The 21685-nt window shown below is 37.0% G+C and overlaps 1 protein-coding gene across 2 annotated transcripts in view; it reads left to right on the top strand.

Annotated features, from left to right (window-relative positions):
• LOC131055015 (uncharacterized) overlaps positions 1-21685 on the top strand; it is a 111278-nt gene that overhangs the window by 67811 nt on the left and 21782 nt on the right. For both annotated transcript variants that reach the window (XM_057989618.2, XM_057989619.2), the window contains exons 10-15: positions 16244-16447; positions 16585-16789; positions 16867-17024; positions 17148-17272; positions 18089-18202; positions 18337-18478. In XM_057989618.2, the coding sequence (XP_057845601.1) occupies positions 16244-16447; positions 16585-16789; positions 16867-17024; positions 17148-17272; positions 18089-18202; positions 18337-18478 (948 nt within the window). The remainder of the gene's footprint in view (positions 1-16243; positions 16448-16584; positions 16790-16866; positions 17025-17147; positions 17273-18088; positions 18203-18336; positions 18479-21685) is intronic.

The following is a 21685-nucleotide window of genomic DNA, read 5'->3' as shown; positions in this document are numbered from 1 at the left end:
AGAGGTCAAGAGGATTGTGGGATTCATGCAGAGAGAGTGTGAAGGATAGTCATCTCGATGTTTCACCTCTCAGGGATGGCTGAGCATGGAGATGCTAGCCATGTTGGCAGCATGGCACCCAATTAGAATTGCCGCAGGTGGACGACATGGCAGATTGTTTACTACTCTCCATCGCATGGAGGGTTGTTACAGGGAGATATTCTATAGACTATGGTGAGTGACAACCTCTTTGGAGGAGGTGAAGGAGGCCAGGGGCTCGGTTGGCAGAGAGTGCCCAAGTGGAGTTGGTCAGTCATTTGAGACACTTTTAGGAGCAACTTGCTTAGTAGACCTAGCTTATTGAACATGGGCACAAGTAGTGATGGAGGCGACTATGGAGGGGCAACATAAGCAGTTAGCTGAGCGTGATGCACAACTGGTGAAATGTCCCTCTTACCAAATATTTCCAGTTTCAAGTTCAAACACATCAACCTCAAATCATTTATCAGTTTAACTGCTACTGTTCATGAATGTTTCAGTTTTCATAAATGATGATTACTTATCCCATTTATTTAGCAGTGAGGAAACAATGAATTCATACGCAAATGTAAAGGGTCTTGTTGACGTGTTTTTTTAGGACTATGCTGAACACAAAATAAAGTACTAACGGCCACCTTACTCTCTCTTAATCAAAATTAATCCGTATGCTAAGATTGCACGAAAAGTTCAAATGGCTAACTCCAAGGTTCCTTTAATGCATGGACATGACTCAGTTAGTTGATGGGTTTGCTGTTAACTCGAGGGGCCTTATGTATGTTCACCGAAGATTTGCAAGTTCAATGATTTTTTTATGTGAATGATTTGCGCTGAAAACTCTATTTTTTTTGATTTTGGGGTTTTAAAATATGCTGAAAGTAAATGAGAATAGGGTAGAGAGAACTATGCTAAGTCTAGTCTAATCCTAAGAACAAGAGACGAGATCACTCATGCAAAATCAAACCACACTTCGTTTCGCCAGCAGAACACAACTATGTGAAGGCGGTGCAATCTTCAAAGGGTGTGTTTTCAGATCACCAATGCAAACCATCAAATCGAACAATCTTCACTGATAATCAAAGTTAAGCATACACATATAACAGAGGCTCAAGCTAACTTTGCACAGTATGCAACAATCAGCTGCACACCAAAAGTATGAGTTCGGACTTTGCAACGAGTAATCTTATCAAATCCAGTTCTTCTAACAACATAAAGCAAAATCTATTCTAACTGAAGAGAGCAAGACCATGCAGATTGCTAAAATAGAACAAGAATACACCATCAAAATTGAACAATGTATTAAGTTGGCTACTTCAACAATCCTTAGCAACAATCTTTGACAACAATCTCTCCTCCCTTATGAATGAGGGGGGTCACCCCTTTATATAGGCTTCTGGCTCACCACATGCAAACCCTAATTAGGGTTCATCCCTAAAAGATTCTCCACTCAAGATGCAACAAGGTGGGAATCAGCTATTAATGCCCACTAAACCCATATACAATTAATTCAAAAAAAACCCAAAAATGGCATCCAATTTGTGCTTTAAATGCACCCCATTACATCTAACTTGCCCAAAATACAACAAACATTCCCATGCAAGAAATAAATGCCCATCATTCCCCATGCGACGGCTACATGCTTAGGGAATCTATCATAAAACCATTAATAAGACGGCTGCATGCAAGAAGATTCCTTATGCATTCAACATGCATTGACCGGGCTGCCACCAAGTCAAAAATATTCCAGCAGTAAATGCGGCACCATTATTCAGCCAAAAGATTCTCGTCCAAGAATGGACGACCATTATCCCGTTCATTAATTGCATATGCAATGAATTTACAGATGACGGCCTCCAACTCTCCGATTGAGATACTTGGCACATTTTCAATATGAAACTCCATCAAAGTAATTTCCTCCAAGCTCTTGGAAAAGAAGCTTTCCCATTCCATCATGATTTCCTGTGTCCTCTTCATTGTATTGGAAAATGAAGAAACATTTGCAAAATGTTCCTTAGTATATGAAGCTACGAAGAAGAACTCGTGCAACTGAGATTTCAGGGAGTTCACTATTACTCCATTCTCATTGAGCTTCTTTGCGAACAATGCTTCAATTGCATTTATGACCTCTTCCTGCACCCTTTTGATTGAGTCTTTCAAGGTTAAAGAATCCATGCTAAATTTGTCAAAAGTATTCTTTCCTGAGCAAACAATGCAGAACCATCGGGGAAAGTCATAAATCTCGTTCTCCTGAATTATTTTCCCATCAATTAGTTTTTGCCTCGAAATCTTTGTTAGAGCCCTGAGCCACGGAATGGTTAAGTCTTGATATATGTGAGCATCCTCCCACAATCCTTCTGCTACCTCCAATCTGTTAAGAAGGGCTACGAACCTTGAATGAAGCTGAGCCAAATCCTCGATGAATTTTCCTGCTTCAATGTAGACATCCTCTATCCACTCCCTAGAATTCTGTGCCATTGCTCTAATTACCTCTGCATCATCAACAACTTCCTTAGGAAGGGAAGGAGCAATGAATGAAGGACTTGCTTCCCTGAGGGGCCTTGCATAAAGTTCTATTTTCTTCCCTTAACCTTTTACATTTTGCCTTCGTCTTCAACATCTTTTCCTTCATGGCTAAGGAAGATCCTTCGAAATCTCCAATTACTTGTCCCGTGGAAGCGGGACCAAGATCAACTTGTCTGATAACATAATCTTCTTGCCTAATTTCATTCCTATCCTTATCCACTGTAGGCTCAACAATGTGCAAGATCCGGGATCCAAATTTATTCCTCACGACTTTGGAAAATTTTCGGGGAGCCTTCCTTTCTGTGGGCTGATCCATCCTCTTCAACAACTCTTCTAATTCCCGAGCTGGATCAATTTCTTTTTCTGGTTCCTTCCTTAGTCTCTCTATCAACCAATCAAGAGCGGGAATGGAGTGACTATGGATTTCCATGTGCTCTTGCTCCTGTGATTCTTCCTCCATTTCCTCTAGGATGGCTTCCACAAAACTATCCTGACGAGCCTCTTCCTGGTGTGGAGGACTTTCTTGTCTTCAACCACTTGGCTGATTGGGTCTATGTGAAGCACTAATGCTGAGTATATCTAGTTGTGGAGTATTACCTAGAGGTGGATCTGTTGGATTTTCTTGTGCGAACATCTCTACCTCATGTACACTGGAAGAAGTTGCTGGTGACTACACCCTTTCTACCCTTGCTCTCTTTTGTGTAGGTTCTTTCTATTGCACCTCTTGTTGAACTTCCTGATGGATTTCATACTGGGCTTGATGATGAACGCCCTGCGGGATATCATTCTTCCTTGCCGTCCTTGGTGTAATGCCCCGCTAGGAACTCTAAAGGAAAACAACACAACTAGGCAACTAAAGGGTGAAATAAATAAGTGCACTAACTAAAACCATTGCATGTTTAACAACACAACGGAAGTCTACCATATGTTTTCCTAAGGGTAACCAACGAAGATTAATTTCGTAGATTATATTAACACCACAGTTAATCCATTTAATTAGATAAAGTGAAAACTTAAGTTTAAAACTACACATACATCCATATCTCATAATAAAGAAATAAAAGTATTCCAATTTATCCAATTTCCATAAACCATTTAAACATAAGATCAAACAATAACATTCATTTCACCGACATAATAATATTACAATATTCATAAATACATGGCCTCCAATAATACCACTGTTTACAAAGATACAATATCAAGGTTATATAAAAGTCTGATACAATGACCACAAGGTCTCAACTGAACAACGATCTCGAATAAGAGCTCGTACACAAACCACGAACCAAGAAACACTAGCGAAGCCTTTCCTCGCCTGACGATACAATCTAGAACATCCGATGGGAAGTGGCACTACCACCCGACCTTGTGATCCCGAAATGGAACCACCCCACCGTGCTAGGAGATAGTAGAAAACCCTCAAGCAAGCAAAGTAAAACAAGTATGAAAGGACTACAAGACTCTGCAAACATCCATGTGACTCAACTCACAAACACAAGTGACTCTAAGAAGAGAGTGTCATCGCATAGCTTGATGGGCAACATTGGAATCCGCCTAAGGGGACCAACCCCTTCTCCAATATGGGGCCAGGTCCTATACACTTCGGCCACTCCAAAAGGACCCCACGCTACACTTAAGGTCCCCACGCTACAAGTCTCCACGCCACTCCTTGATAGGGCCGACCCTATGCATTTCGGTTAAAAGGGATTAAATGAATAATATGTTAAATGCAATAAGGCCGACATGAATAATATGTTTAAACTGCTCTCCTATAAATAAAGCACAAGCTACACACAATGTACATTCATATTTTTTCAGTCTTTTGAATAAGGTGCGAAATATTCTAAGGAAGCGAATCACATTCTAAGGCAGTTAAGTCACAGCGAACTATACTAAGAGATGTGCAGATCAATAAAAGAAGGCAGCGAACCTAATTAAGGCAGCAGATCATCTCCAAAGAAATAAAGAACTTCATCAAAGGGTTGCTGCCACCATTGTTACAATCAGCAAGTCATAAGGACTGCAATTCATGACATCCAAAGGCCTCTATGTCATCTCCCTTGTAACTGCAACATCTAGACTCCAGATAAGTGTGTAATATTCAGTTGGATTCAAATCATAATCAGATCTGAGGATCTTTTGGCTGGGTTTTTCCTCCTAGGAGGTTTTCCCAGGGTAACTGTGTTTTGTTCCTTTTGCATTTCAATTCTTTTATTATGCTTAAATCTGGAAAACAATAAATTAATTAACCTAGCTAAAACTAGTTCTGATTTTTCTGAGTTTTATTCAATCTGAAAGTACTAAAGTTAACATGGGTTCAGGAGGATCATCATGATCATCTTGAGGTGGAGGTTCAACTTGCTCCCTCTGAATCTCAGGGTTAGTATCAACATTTGTATTTTGATTAACATTAGATTCATCAATAACACAAGAGCCTTTCGATTTCTTAAAAGCAATATCTTCTTCAAATGTAACATCCCTACTTACCTCAACATACCTTTGACTTGGGATGTAAATCCTGAATGCCTTGGAGGATTCACTGTATCCGACTAGCATGCCTTTCTTTCCGGAGGGTTCCAACTTTGATCGCTTTTCCTTGGGTACATGAACATAGACGGGACTTCCAAAGATTCTGAGGTGACTAATGTCTGGTTTGGATCCCGTGAAAGCTTCTTCCGGGGTCATGTTCTTTAGAGCGCGATGAGGACATCTATTCTGGATATATATTGCTGTTCTAGAAGCCTCAGCCCATAGAAAAGTCTGCAAGTCTTGATCGTGGATCATAGCCTTTGCAGCCTCCACAATGGTCCTATTCTTTCTTTCAGCAACACCATTTTGTTGAGGATTGTATGGAACACAAAACTCCCTCTTAATTCTTGACTAAACACAAAAATCATAAAAGCTACCGGAGGTGTACTCACCTTCATTGTTAGATCTTAAACATTTAATTCTTTTACTAGAGGAGTTTTCAGTTAATGCTTTAAACTCCTTAAACTTACTTAAAACTTCATCAGACTCTTTAGATTTCAAGAAGTAGATCCAAGTTTTCCTAGAGAAATCATCTATGAAGATCACATAATAAAGAAATCCACTAGGAGATGCTATAGACATAGGACCACATAAATCAGAGTGAACAAGTTCTAGTTTGTCTTTAGCTCTATTTTCACTTTTATGAAATGGACTTTTAACATTCTTACCAAAAGCACAACCTTTACAAATGTTATCATGAACTTGATTGAGTTTAGGCATACCTTTGACTAACCTTTCAAGGGATGGAAGAGCTTGATAATGTAGATGTCCAAGTCTTCTATGCCATAGCTCACATGATTTCGGAGCCTCATTAATGAGGGCTTGAATAGGGTTAGTAGAGAGCTTATAAAGACTATCATATCTATGACCAATTATACGAGCAGATTTAAAACTAGCTTTCTTAGACCAAGCAAGAACTTTTCCTTCAGAAAATGCAATTTGATAACCTTTATCTTCTAGAGCAGAAATGGAAATAATTATTAGTTACATGGACATTGTTTTTCATGCTATAAGTTTGGTCATAAAGCAATTGATTGTAGAAGTCATATTAGAAATATTTCTAACTTCACTCCAAAGAAATATAATTCATTTTCTCTTCTAATGAATTATGATGTAATATGTTATAAGTGTCACAATTTTTGACACACAGCCAGATTCTGCCGAACTATCTTCCCTAGTTTACCAAGAAAGGGAGATGTACGTATCAAAAGGGAGGAAACATCTAGAATGACTTGGAAGAAAAAACAAGAAGAAGAGAAAGAATCCTTATTTGTTCAAATAGCTCTTCATGCAAAGAACAAGAAGGATATATGGTATGTAGACAGCGGATGCTCAAGGCACATGACAGGGGACAAAAACAAATTCATCTCTTTTGAACCAACAGATGAAGGATCAGTAAGGTTTGGTGATAACACAAAAAGAGAAATAAAAGGTAAAGGAACACTTAGTTTAGATTATGGAAAGACTAAAACAGAGAATGTGCTATAGGTCAAAGGCTTAAAAGAAAATTTATAAGTGTTAGCCAGCTTTGTGATCAAGGACATAGTGTGACATTTTTGTCTAAGGGATGTGAGATTAAAAAGAATGGAAGAATCATTGCAAATGCCCATAGAACTGCAAATAATTTATATATTCTAAATGAAATAAATGAAGAAACGTGTAATTTTGTTCAAGAGGATGAAAATTGGCTATGGCACAAAAGGCTAGGCCACCTTAACTTTGACAATCTTGTCAAGATCAACAAAAAGGAAGTAGTAAGGGATATGCCTAGAATTACAAAACCATCTAATGTCATTTGCAAACAATGCCAATTTGGGAAACAAACTCGAGTAAGTTTCAAATCCAAAGAATACTCGTCTTCAAGGCCTCTAGAGCTGATACATACAGACTTATGCGGACCAACCAGAACAAAAAGTTTGCAAGGGGAAAGGTATTTTATGCTACTCATAGACGATTACTCCAGGATGACTTGGGTCGCCTTTCTAAAAGAAAAATTTGAAGCTCTTGCAAAATTTAAAGCTTTCAAAGAGTTAGTTGAAAATGAGATGGATGTCAAAATTAAGTGTCTTAGATCAGACCGAGGAGGGGAATTCACTTCAAATGAGTTTGAAGATTTTTGCACAAAACATGGAATAAGAAGACAACTTTCAGCAGCAAGAACTCCACAACAAAATGGAGTTGTTGAAAGGAAGAATAGGACAGTTTAGGAAATGGCAAGAGCTATGTTGAATGAATCAAAGATTGCAGACACTTTTTGGAAAGAAGCAGTTCACACAGCAGTGTACATATTGAATAGAGCGCAAATAAGGGTAAACAACGACAAGACACCATATGAACTATGGAAAGGAAGGGCTGCAACTGTTGATTATTTCAGAATTTTTGGCAGCACTTGCTACATTAGAAGAGATGAAGAGGACTTGGGAAAGTTTGATGCCCGGTCAGATGAAGGAATCTTTCTTGGATATTCCACCAGAAGCAAAGCTTATAAATGCTACAATAAAAGACTTCACAAGATAGTTGAAAGTGCTAATGTGAAGATAGATGAAGGAAAGCAATTTGAGAAAGCTATAGAAGATCATCCTAAGGAACAAAGTGATGAAGAAGAATTAAAAGAAGAAAGTGAAAATGAGGAACAAGAAAGTTTTGAAACTCCATCAAAAACACCATCAAAGACACCTTTAAAAACACCATCAAAAACTCCATCAAAGTTTGTTCAGAAAAATCATCCAGAAAGCTTGGTTATTGGAAAGTTGGATACAAACATTCAAACAAGGAGGAGACTAGCTACCACCACAGAACATGCTCATTTCTGTCTACTTTCTAAGATAGAACCAAAGAATTTTGATGAAGCTAGTGAAGACAAGTATTGGGTAAATGCTATGAATGAGGAGTTGGACCAAATTGAAAGAAATCACACATGGGAGCTTGTTCCCAGACCCTCAAACAAAAATGTCATTGAGACCAAGTGGGTTTTTCGCAATAAAATGAATGGGGATGGCGAAATTACAAGAAATAAGGCAAGGCTTGTGTGTAAGGGTTATGCACAAGTGGAGGGAGTCAATTTTGAAGAAACATTTGCCCCAGTTGCCAGATTGGAAGCTATCAGAATGTTTCTAGCTCTTGCAAGTCATAAGGGTTTAAAAGTCTATCAAATGGACGTGAAATCAACCTTTTTAAATGGCGATTTAGAAGAGGAAGTGTATATTGAACAGCCCGAAGGATTTATCCTGTCAGAAGAGGAAGATTATGTATGCAGATTAAAGAAGGCACTCTATGGTCTCAAACAAGCCCCTAGAGCATGGTACTCCAGATTAGACAACTACCTTCAAACACAAGGGTTTAAAAGAGGAGCAGCAGATAGTAATTTGTACTTCAGATGTGAAGGTAATCATTTACTGATTGTAGTTGTTTATGTAGATGATATCATTTTTGGTGGTAATAAGAATCAAATGTGTGAAGAATTTGCTTCTAACATGCAAAAAGAATTCGAGATGTCTATGCTTGGAAAACTTTCTTTCTTCTTGGGATTGCAGATTTCACAATCAGATGAAGGATATTTCTCTCACAGACTAAGTATGTTAGGGAGATGTTGAAGAAATTCAGAATGGAGGATTGCCATCCTGTCAGTACTCCTATGGTCACTGGTTGCAAACTTAGTAAAAATGATGAATCCCCTGATGCGAGTCAGACTCAATATAGATCCATGATTGGAAGTCTCTTATATGTAACAGCTACCAGGCCAGATATAATGCAAGCTGTTGGTGTAGTAGCACGGTATCAAGCATCACCAAAGGAAACACATGTACAGGCAGTTAAAAGAATCTTATTTGAAGGGTACAATGAATTTTGGATTGTGGTACCCAAAATGTGATGATTTCACTCTCAAAACATACACAGATGCTGATTGGGCAGGTGACAAGGATGATAGCAAAAGCACCAGTGGAGGAGCCTTTTTCCTTGGTAACAACCTTGTATCCTGGTTGAGCAAAAAACAGGCTTTAATATTTCTATCTACCGCAGAGGCAGAGTACATTGCAGCAGCAGCATGTTGTACGCAAGTATTGTGGATTGAACAAACCTTGCAAGATGTTAAGATTGAGTATGATCATCCTATCTGTATCTATTGTGATGATACAAGTGCAATCAGTATGTCAAAGAATCCAGTGATGCACTCCAGGACAAAACACATCCCTATCAAAATTCATTTCTTAAGAGACCAGGTTCTTGAGCAGCAAGTAAAGTTGGAATATGTTCCAACAAAGGAACAGTTAGCAGATATCTTTACAAAGCCTCTTCCAAAAGAGACTTTTGAGTACCTAAGGGATAAATTGGGAGTAATATCACTCTCATCCTCTCAGTAAGCACTTCGTATGAAGCATACATTAAAAAGGGGCAGGTTATAAACAACAGAAAATCCCTTGCCATTGATGTCAAAGGGGGAGAAATTGGAGACAGGGGGAGTGTTGGTTTGAGGGGGAGCAATCTGGATTGTAAGGTTGCCATCAATGACAAAGGGGGAGATTGATGCAAGTATTGTCATTGATGTCAAATTAATTGAAAGCAGGAAGCATCTAAAATGACATCACAGAAAGAATGAAAGTATCTAAAATATATCCTAGAGTCGGGTGTTGGTTTGGAAGTTTCCTAGCAAATCAGCACGATGAAGCAGAAGATTACAGTGAGCATGGTTCGTATCTATATCATTATCTGAAGGCAAAAATAGAAATCAAATGAAAACTATTAATGGAAAGACTTTATAAATAATCCGATATATTTATTACCCAATATATAATATGGAAAGACTTTATAATTATCGGCAAATATATTAATATAGCGGCAAGTTTATTAAAGCGAAAAAATGTTTTGATGGCGGATGTATTAACCAAGTATTTTTTACAGCACCTCATGAGCGTTAATATATTGAACAATATTATCGGCGGCACACTTTAAATTAATTAAAGCGGAGATAGATATGGAGCGGCAAAATTAAAAGTGAAAAATAAATCTCGACAGCAAAAATTATTAAACTTTGTGTTTTGCGGAACTTACTTAATACCGGCTGGGAGAAAATAATATCGTAAATAAATTACATACCTTATTTTTACAATACATATTATCGGGCTTCATTAAGTTCGGTGGTTTGTTTATTATGAAAAGTATTGTCTAAGGTATAGTGGCATAAGAGTTTATTAATATAAACAAAAGTGTTTGGCAAACAAATACTCCCGTAAAAAGTTTATTAATAGAATTTAACAAAAAAAAGTTATTGAAATATTGAAGGATATGACTTTTCAAACTAAAAGTCATGTTGGTTTGCAACCGGTGGAACTAGCACATATATATATGAATTTTAAAAAATGCTTTGAGAAGGAAGTTGATATGCTGGATATATATACTGTGTATAAAACTGTGGATTTTTGAAAGTATACCTCACGTAGGTGAAGTAAGAGGTGTGCAAAGAGAAACATGAACAATCAATCTTAAAAGAGCATAAGTTTAGAATATAATAGCAGATATATAAACTTAGCACATGTAGATTTGAAATGAAGAGTAAGGCAGATTTATGATCAGCTTACAGCAGATTTAAGAAAGAAATTGTGACATATTTGTATGAAGATGTGTATGCAGATTTAAAGAGTGTTACCATTGTCCATCATCCATTGTTACAGCAGCATGTTCAAGATGGAAAATTAGATTTGTGAAGAGTGAGTTGGTGCTCACAATTTCAGCAGAGAGAGTTGGTGCTTCCAGTGGGTTGGTGCTCACAAAATTGTAAAAGAACATAAATATATAGCATTCATTTTCAGTGGTTTTCTCCCGCATTGGGTTTCCACTTAAATCTTTGTGTTATTGTGTTCATATGCAAAATTATTTTTAGTGATTGATTCTATCATATAAAATATTGAATTGAAAAGTTTCATTATACTAATTCACCCCCCCTCTCAGTATAACTGTGTGCTCTTCATAGCTGTCTTGCTTGATTCCACCATCTTGAAAAGCACCTTGAGAATGATGCAAAATCGACTCAGTATGACCTTTCTTCACTTCTCCAATTCTTCTTTCTTAAAACCTGCACGTGAGAAATGAAATGCTTCTCCACATTTAATATTGAATTCTTCAAATTGTACTGCTAAATTGGGAGGCATTAATTTAGAAACTGAATTTAATATGCATCATACTTTCCCAATCACTATGCCATGCAAATGGAACTTCTCTTGTAATTGAGTTCGAATTTGGAAGTTTCACTTAATGCACTAATTCATGCTTCATACTTAGAATATTCCTTCTGCCAACTAATTAACTTCCATTCTTTCAAATTTTGGAGGGAAATTGGAATATTCTTCAAGATTTGCTTGATTCATCGTCTTAGGTTGACTTTTCTTGCTTCGGGAGGAATTTTCCATGCTTCCCAACATCTCCTATTTTTTAGGGATCCTCCAAAAAATTAGGAGCCAGGTCCATTAGAGAGAGAAATCTCTCACGATTCGGAATCTATAAAAAATTACAGATTTTGATAAGATTCGATGTGTAAAAATGGAAATTTTGAAAAATTTTCCGAGGGTATTTTGCTTTTCATTCCTCTTTGACCCTTGGATTTTCATGCCTTGGACAAATTTTTGAGTTTTCAAGCTTAAGCATGAAATTCACTCTGTCTTGGAATTTCATCATTTCCTTTATTCTCCTTGACTTAGCCATTTCAACATTCCTCTCTTAGCCAAGGTGCAATTCTCCTTTTGTGAAGGAATTGTTTCATTTTGCAATTTCCCTGACCCCTTACTTTTGATGCCTTTCTCTCCCTTAGGGTGCTATTTCTCAAGGAAGGAGGAATTCAAGATTTCTTCAATTCTCCTTGCACACTTCATTTTGGCACCTTACTTGAGTGTTGGGCGGAATTTTCCTTAGGTCAAGGAATTCATAATTTTTTCTATCCTTCCATGCATACTACATTTTGGCGCCGACCCTTGTCTTATGGCGGAAATTCTTCATGGAGGAGGAATTCATAATTTTGTCTATCCTTCCTTGACCCCCCCAGTTTGGCGCTTTCTTGGGCAGTAGGGCGGATTTTTACTATGGCCAAGGAATTCACACCTTTTCCACGCTTTAACATGTTGACCTCATCCTGGCGCCCTTTGACCTTCTTGGGCGGATTTTTGTCTTAGTCTTGGAATTCACACTTTTTTCCATTCTTCCATGACTACTCCATTTTGGCGCCTTCCATCATTCTTAGGCAGCATTTTGCACTTGGTGGGGAATTTCAATATCTCCATGGATTCCTTGTACCCCCCAATTTGGCGCCCTCCATAGTGCTAGGGTGCAATTTTGACTAAAAGAAGGAATTCATTATTTTTTCCTCCTTCCACGACACTTAAGTTTTAGCGCCCTTCATCACCCTAGGGCAACATTTTGCATGTGTCATGGAATATTGTGGTTTTTTGAATCCTCCATGACTCCTCCAGTTTAGCGCCCTGTTTGGCAGTTGAGTGTGAATTCCTCCGGGTGAGGGAATTTCACTCTTGCTTCTTCCGGACTTGGGTGATTTTCTTGAGCTTTCCATTTCAGGAACGGATTTCAATCACTTAGCCATTTTTTGAGTGATTTTGTTTGCTTTCTGACTTTCTGGAATTAGAAGTAGTCGTGGATGCTTGATCTTCATCACCTTGCCTAAATGGTCCTGCCAAAAATTAACTTCCAAAAATAGAAACTTTTCAGAACGTTAGTGTTAGACCCCTAAAACAGGACACAAAATGACTTACTATAAATAGAAACTTACTAAAAATAGAAAGTTAGATTTTTGGCAAAATGACGACATTCCGGGACTCAGTAAAACCCCTAAAAAATAGGAACTTTCGAAAGTTGCTCCATTTTAGCTCAAATTTTACTGGGAGGTTCCTTGAAGTGTCCAAGTTCCAGTTATATGTTCAGTTTTTCCAAAACCCTAATGGAAACCCCTAAAATCTAGGACTAAAGGCAGAAACCCTAAAATTGACAAAACAGGCTCTGGACTTCATCAAATTCACTCAAACGAAAAAGCAGACTTAATCAATTTTACCCCCGAACACTCACAAAGCTGAGAGGCTAATGAGACTGCCACCAAAAAACCACGAAAAACAAAACCAAACTATCGAGAGGGCTTAAAAATTAGGGGGTCCCCATTTGGGATGGGGTGATGTGTGATTAGGTCACAATAGGTCTGAGATAAAAACATTCAATTGTAGAAATTATTGATGAAATAACAACCAGGAATTAATGAAAGATTTGACCTTATCTTAGAAATCAGTCTTACAACTACCCAACATTTTCGAGAATATGCTAATGGAGCCTCTATAGGATTCTCATTCCATCCAGATTTTCTTAGTCATAAGATTTGATATGGAGCTATTTCCTTCAACCAAACGCTTGAGAGTAAGTCTCTGCTTCAGTGTTGAAAAGCGCTTTAGCATTCACCTCGAGTCATTGTTTCCGCAGCAAGGAAAATATAGATGCCGTTAACCTAGAGCTTTGCGCAATGGAGGAAATTTTACATCCCTTATTCCTACAGCACTTCCGAAAGCCACGATAATGACCAACAATAGTTTTAGCCTCCTGTATATTATTTGGGCCAACTATAGACCGATAATATATTTCAATAAATTCCAAAGCCTATATGTCGGATCTCATATCACAAATATTCATACCATTTAAATATTAAGCTCTTAACTATACTATACCGCATGTCTCCTTATTAAGCCCGATAAAGGTTTTCCCATCTTCACTAATATTAAATTAATAGCAAATATAAACTATTCCAGGCTTATATCAGACTTATTAAAATCAATGGCACTATCATAATAATATAATTATATGTTCCTGAAAGCCTTGATATTCACACATGCGGATTTCTATTGAGACAACTTATTTAATAATATGAGCAAATATTACTGAAGCCAAACTGAACGTTGATATCAACATAAATGCTTCACACAACAAATATGGTATTCATGATATAATAACCTTATTCTCTCTAATGGAAAATAAATACATACAACTTTATTTTCGAAATGATCCTGAACCTTACAAATTTGTCTTCGGAAGAAGACTTAACAAATTTGGTACAGATGTAGACTGTCACGAACCCACCCCTTTAGGAAGAACTAGGTTTTTGTCTAGCCCTTCTTTGAACTGCTGAAGGTTTTTTTCTCCAGAAATCAGAGATTCATAAGTTCCAAAAGCATGCTTTACTTCTCCCCGTGAGCCTCCTAATAAAGACCTCCAAAAACTTTGTAGAAGATAAGGCTGACTTGAACATTGGAAAAATTTATTTAATAAGGTGACATTATAATATTTTATTGTTTATTTAATTAAATTATTTAATAATAAGTCATCATTTGATATTTTATTTATTTTTGACCACTTAACAAAAATTAATCTAATTAATTGTCACCTTACAAATTGGGGACATTACAACTGGCTGAGTTGAGTAGACAACTCATAGAGGAGCAGCGATATCAAGTTAAGGTAGCCGAGCTGGAGCAGACGAAGGCACATCTCATGAATGTGGCCCTCATGGTGAAGGGATCGAGGGAAAGAGTGTTGGTGGCTAAATGGGATTTGAAGATCCACACAGAGGAGGTGCAGCGTCTTTGCCAGCGGCTCTCTACTACCACCATTTCCACACCGACGTATTCTACTTGTCTAGGGACGTTTTCTCACCCTCCTTCTCAGTAGCTTTTTTTGTAGCCAACTCTAGTTTTGTTTTGTCGTCTATACAACTTTCTTTTTGCAGGGGCTGATGTAGAGGACCGAGCATGCCAAGTATGTTAATAAATAAAAATATTAGTCAGCCAAGAGTAGAAAATGTGTTAAAAGCTAATCTACTACCTGACATGTAAGCTATGTCTTGTAATTGTGTTATTAGTCCCTGACATGTAAGCTATGTCTTGTAATTGTGTTATTAGTCCCTGACAAGTGGTTTGTGAGTTGACAGTTTTCGACGGTTGGTAATCTTAACCAAACGAGGACTGCTATATATGTGCTCATTTTATATGTGTTGGGGACTGGTGGTCATTTTGTCATGTACACATTGTATATCAGTTGAATGGAATAAATGCTCCATCTTTCTGGAAATTTTATTCACACTTGATGTTCTATGTTCTATAAGTTACATTCTCGTTTACTCTGTACGTTAAGCAACATAACCGTACACAAGTAAACAGCACTCATGTTTTCTCTTAAAATTATATGTTTGCTAGTGATTGCTATTGTTGAGTGTCATTTTGTGAGCTGCAGACTTTATTGTAGGTTGTTCAAGCTCTTTGAACATGTTTAAAGCTTGGTTGGTCATGTAAAGGACATACTAGAATGTCATGTTGGTTACATTTTTCGGTACTATAACTAAGAGTTGTTTTTGAGAAGCAACAAGTAGGATATCCATTGCTGATGTGCTGTTTGGGATTATCTCAACTCATTTTATGGGTCACCCAAATACTTTCTTGAGTTTTTGGAAGGCCTGGCACAAGTTCTCTATTGTGTGCTAAAACTGCTTTGGTCTGTCACGATTATCTAGATCCCCTGTATCTTATTAGTGGATGAGAAATGACCTGAAGGTTGGATCCATCCAATTTACAGAAAATTAAAAAACAATAACATCCCTCCCATGTAAAATCATTAATAGTCTCTATTAGTTCATCTAATTTTAGCTTGCCTAGCCACTCATTTAGATTGCTGGAATTTCTGAGAGAAGCCACATGAAATATATTATGACAACATATGACGGTTGGCATAACAGAAGCGGCAAGGTCCAACACTTAATTATTAAACAATGGCACCTTGCGGCAACAAATGGTTCATCTTTGAACCTCTTTTTTTTTTAGATGAGTGCATTGTAGATGAATAGATACTTGAGCCGTTGTTTGGTTTCCAATGTTTCTATCCATCTTAGTCTTCCTCAATTGCTAATATAGTGAGAAATCATAGTATACATTTGCAATTTATTGGGGATGAGTTTACTTGCTGTTTGAAAAGTGTATTTGAAGAAATATGACCTTTGGATGGAAATGACTTTTTCTAGTTGAGTTAACGGAAAATGAATTTTAGGTTGTCCTTCCAAATGGTTAGTTTTAATATTCTTTCAGATATTTTCTTATTACTCTGATTTACATTTTGTTTTATGGTCAAATTTTTGCATTGTTTGTAGGTTCTGGCCCGTACACACTTCTACAAGTCAAGCAAACTTGTTGCAAGAGGTCTAATCAAATTGAGAGTAGTTGCATATGCACGTGGAGGTGGGGACTTGATGGACCAGCAGGTGGAACTAGATCGTCGCATGCTGGATTGGATTGTTGGTCTTGATACTGAAATGAATGAACTTGTTGAAGGAAGTCATCTATATAAGCCAATGGTATGATTTGGATGATTTATTGTTAATATCTTGAGTAACCATTTATATGTATAGATTCTGAATTATTATTTAATATATTGATTGTTTGTATCATAAGTTATTTTGTATCTAATTATATTCATTGTTGGATTGATCAGGTACCTATTGAAAGCGTTGTCCTCCCTGATGAGCAGAAGAAAACGATACTGAGGACAACTGATAATTTTGCAAAATTTAGGCAATATAGAAAAAATGCCGGTCTTGAAGATTTTATGACCTACGGAGCAGGGCTTGTTATACTTCTTTGTGGGCCATCAGGAACTGGAAAGACGATGACTGTCAATGCTGTTGCCCATCATCTAGGTGCATGTTATTCATACAACTAAAATTATGTTATAAGAATTTGTGTGTGGCCCCTGACATTCTATGGTTATCTCCAGGAAAACGTGTTCTTCTTGTAGATTTTCATTCACTTCAGTCAGTCTGTGGAGGAAATAGTCGTGATGATCATTCTGCTGATCTGCGTGGACTCTTCCGAGATGCTGATATGAATGATGCCATTATTTTCTTTGATGAATGTGAGGCTATTTTTGCACAGGTAGAATTTCATATCTCAAATGAGATAATTCGGTATTTTTCATCATATTAATGTTATGTGTAGCAACTTGTTTAGTTTTACAATATGCTTTCCTTTGCAACTTATACATAATTTTTTTTCCAGAGAGAACGTGGTGGTGATAAATTGCTAAATACACTTTTGACAGAGATGGAGCGATATGAAGGCATAATAATGCTGGCAACTAATCGACCTTTAGATCTTGATGAAGCCATGCATAGGCGTATCACGTATATCCCTTGTTACTATAGATATGCTTGTTCAGATGCTTTTACATTTCTTCTGTAGATATGCTTGTACAGATGCTTTTACATTTCTTCTGTAGATATGCTTGTTCAGATGCTTTTACATTTCTTCTTGCATTACAGATTTTTCCTTCTATGAGTTTATGTGATTTGGTATTGTGTGTTACATAATAATGCTGGCAACAATCGACCTTTAGATCTTGATGAAGCCATGCATTGGCGTATCATGTATATCCCTTGTTACTGTAGATATGCTTGTTCAGATGCTTTTACGTTTCTTCTTGCATTACAGATTTTTTCTTTTATGAGTTTTTGTGACTTGGTGTTATGTGTTAGACGGGATCATAGGTTAGATTGTTTTGTTTCTTGTTTACTTCTAATTCTCAGATGATATTTCTTTTTCTCTTCTTTTTTGGCTCCTTGAGGACAGAGCAATACTAAATAAAGATCAGCTATCTGCATTCACAGCAATGTTAGCTTTAGTTTGGGCTTTCCCTTTTTGTGGTGAAGTCACTCATTGTCTTTGATATAGGTTGTTGACCTGTATGCATTATTAATGTCTTATAAATGATGCAATATGCTGGGTGTCAAGTCAGATGTGGACAATTGGCAAAGAATATTCAAGATCTTTTATTGTCTTTGTGACAACCATAGATTGATGTTTTATTTGCTTATCCATGCACAATCTATGTGCTTGCAAGTTGTAACTATTGAAGATTTAATGGACTAATTGTTAAATGGTTGTCAAATTTCCAAATTTGCACATTGTAGTTAAATACATGTACTGTATGTGGAGTACAGATGTGTGAGTGAGTTTCACCAACCAGATCACACACAGCGATACAAAATATGGAAACTTGCATCAGAGCGCCTCCCAGTTGCTGAGAACATTGATTGGGAGAAAATATCTTTAAGGTAATTTTTCTTATTAAAATTAGAGTTGAGAATAAAACAAACGTTTATTTCATCTTTGTTTTAACTAGCCTATTTCATTTTCTTTGAGCCTCTTTTTGTAGTCGGTATCTTATATTGTATCTCTTATTTTCCAGATATGAGTTGAGTGGAGGGTACATAAAAAATGCCTTGTTGAGCTCTTTGCTGTTGGCTATTTCTCGAGATAGCCACAATCCAAAAATGACTGAAGAGGATATTATCTCAGGATGCCGGTCACAAATGCGTGGTAGCCTACAGGTATAATGTAAAAGGCTTGCCATCTGGATGGGCTTATTTGCTCATTATATAGATTAAAATTTAAGTTCACCATATGTTTTTGGGGCTCTTATCCAATCTGTAGATTAAGATAAAGTTGATTAAGCTCAATTTGTGCTTCATGTTGTTTTTCTAAGCATTGAAGATGAATAGACCTTTTTTTATGCACCATCAATATTTTGAAATGACTACCATAAGTTGTGACTTTTCCCCATACCAAGTGACAACTTAGTCAATCAACCTTTGATATAAATAATAAATGAGATCCAAATGCAAGTTTTTTGGATTAAACTTTGTATATTTTTCTATTAAAAAATATGACTGTGGAAAACTAATTCCATTTAATATTATGAGAGTTAATAAATACCTGAGATGATACATTCACATAATCTTCCTGAAATCAAAATTGAAAAATGATTTTATAAAATGAATTACACCAAAAGAGATGGTAGAATAACTTTTGTCTACTTTACTTGTCAACATAATAATGACTAATATTTTTTTCGTGAAATGGAGTGGAACAATAGATCCAAATGTCAATAATGTCACTACTTGTTGTATCATTGCCACTAGTGTTTGAAGATCTAGGGAATGGAGAAATCAAAGAACAAGACTCTACAAATTGCCTTCATCTCCCATTGGCCTCCTTTCTAGTTCCTTTTGTTGATCAAAGGTCGTTATTTGACTTTATACCTCATGTAGAACATAAAAAGGGACAACTTGGGATGGCATTTGTGCAAATTGATATTTCAATCAGTATTTGAGCATTTCAATTTAAATTTCACTCTTTAAAACAGAAAATTAGGATACAAGAACGCATGAAGACAGACACCAAAATTTATCATGTGGAAAACCCTTTCGGGTAAAAAACCATGGTTCAACTAGTTCTTTTGAAAAACAAAATGGGTGCCGACCCAGTATACAAAGGTGAGCACCAACTCACTGCATATCAAACTTTACAGAGCACCATCTCTGATTAACAAAGGCACCAACCTCAAAATCATAGACTCAATTAACATTTCAGAACTTCAGAAATACACAACCTCTTGTTTTTCTTCATCTCCAGTCTGCAATAATTTTAACTCTGTATTTCCAAAGTCATTGCACACATCTCACACGACTTAGACACAGCTCCTTAATATTCCTTTTTGTTGAGATCTTTAGCTTGTACAGAAAATGAAAAATAACATCCACTCCTCTGAAGAATCAACAGACCCGATAGCACAAATAGAAGCTGACACTTCTAAACTCCTACATGAAACCTTACACCACCATACACACAGAATTATCTTTTATCAGCAAAAATGCATCATTCACATAGCACTCACTCTATCGTTCATATACTCCACGGACCATAATACGCAGTCATATTGAATATCCAAAAATCGCATCAAGTCCTTCCATTTTAACGCACTCACAAACGTACAGTGTTTCTTGAAGTTGTATCACTTTCTAATGAAGTTTGCCCAACAGAACTAATGGCGGCTCACGTTTTTGAAGCTCGACACCCATAACACACACAACCATCTCCAGTATTCTGGAAGATGTATTTTTGTCTACTACACAAACTCCATTCCCACAAAACAAAAGTAAATGCGATATTGAATCATACTGCAGCTGTGCTAGTACCACGATTTTAAAAACCAAGAGGAAAATACACCCCACGACTCTAATAAATCAATGCCCATGCACCACAAACTCATTTTCTGACTCTACACAAAGACAATAAAATATGTCACTCAACTTATTTTACGCCAGCACATAATTCAGTTCAATTTTCAACTATCATGCCCCTTCCAAAATAAATCCGATGCATCACTTCAGAAACATGGCAGCCATATTTTATTTGAACACCCGGCGCTTGGAAGATGAAAAAGCGCACCATTAAAAAAATGATTTCAAATAAGAAATCATTTTTCATCAAAACACGGCATGCATACAACGGCACACTTAATGAAATTCCACGACCCTGCCAGAAATGTAATTCTGGTTCGTATTTTTTTAAAAATTATCCAGCAACTCCATAGTATCATCGCATGCCCACAAAGCAGTCATCGATTTTTATAAAAAAAAAAATGGCCCATACCAGAACACCACAAAAAAAATCTGACAGATTAAATGGAGATTCCCCACACCTGATAAGAGAATTGTGCCAAAATAAAATGTTTTCCTGAGATCGTTAAAAAAAACTGTGCAATAAAGTCCATGTTGGCACAAGGAAAAGAAACGCTCAGCATAGAGATAGAACGTGGGTGAGAATCCAAACATATAATCTGCCGTAAACAATTAGGAGTCCCAGGTCCCACTAAATGAAATGATGTGGCAAAATATCTGACTCAGCTGCTGACCAAAGAACAAGTAGGCAGCTGACTAGAACCAAGCAGACATACAACTATGAGCTGAAGTAGGCATACAATCAGCTCAAGCTGCTCAACCAGCTTAGCAGGTAAGTAGCTCAAACCAGAAGACAAGTAACCAACCACCTCAAACACACATGAAGGCAGGCAGCTCAAAATAAACTTTGAAATTGGCCTTGACATCAATGACAAAAATGCCAACACCTATATGGAACTTTCCAAGTCTTGGTGATTTAGACAAGCATTATATCTCTTATTCTGAATAGGAAAATCAAACCCCGGATCTGATCAATGCTTATTTAATGGGCCAGCCGCCAATCAATTGAGTAGTTAGTATTTCCTAATTTGTTTGTTGGGCTAGTGTCATGTTGTTACTTATTCCATGAAATAGTTCAATGAGTTTTGTCTGAAGAATGAACAATAGAATACTTGACGTGGAGCATATGTTGGTGAAGGCTGGGGTTGAAGCCAAAGATGTTTCAGGGTAAGTTGTAAAGCATGTAGTAACTGAGGAGGGCTTGTGAAAAGTTGCAAGCATATAATGCTAGCAACTGAGGATAGCCTATGACAAGTTACAAGTAGAGTGTTTGTACCATTGCTTTGTCTCTTGTATAGACATCTCTTCCTTTTCAGTTTCTGTCTAGCCTGTTCAAGTACTGCTAACTTCTGATTCCATGTAAGCACAAAATTGAATTCGTCATATGCTATCAATGTCTTTATTCCCTAGTGTAGAGAGGACACTTTTTTTTTTTTTTGAAGGCAGGGTAGATGTAATTCAAGTTTTGAGTTGTTATCATTGTAAATAACCATGAAGGTGACAAGTTTCAAAAAA

This window comes from Cryptomeria japonica, chromosome 6 (assembly GCF_030272615.1).
Source record: "Cryptomeria japonica chromosome 6, Sugi_1.0, whole genome shotgun sequence".
Taxonomy (NCBI): domain Eukaryota; kingdom Viridiplantae; phylum Streptophyta; class Pinopsida; order Cupressales; family Cupressaceae; genus Cryptomeria; species Cryptomeria japonica.
The sequence above is the reverse complement of the archived record's forward strand: the minus strand, read 5'-3'. Positions and strand labels throughout refer to the sequence as shown.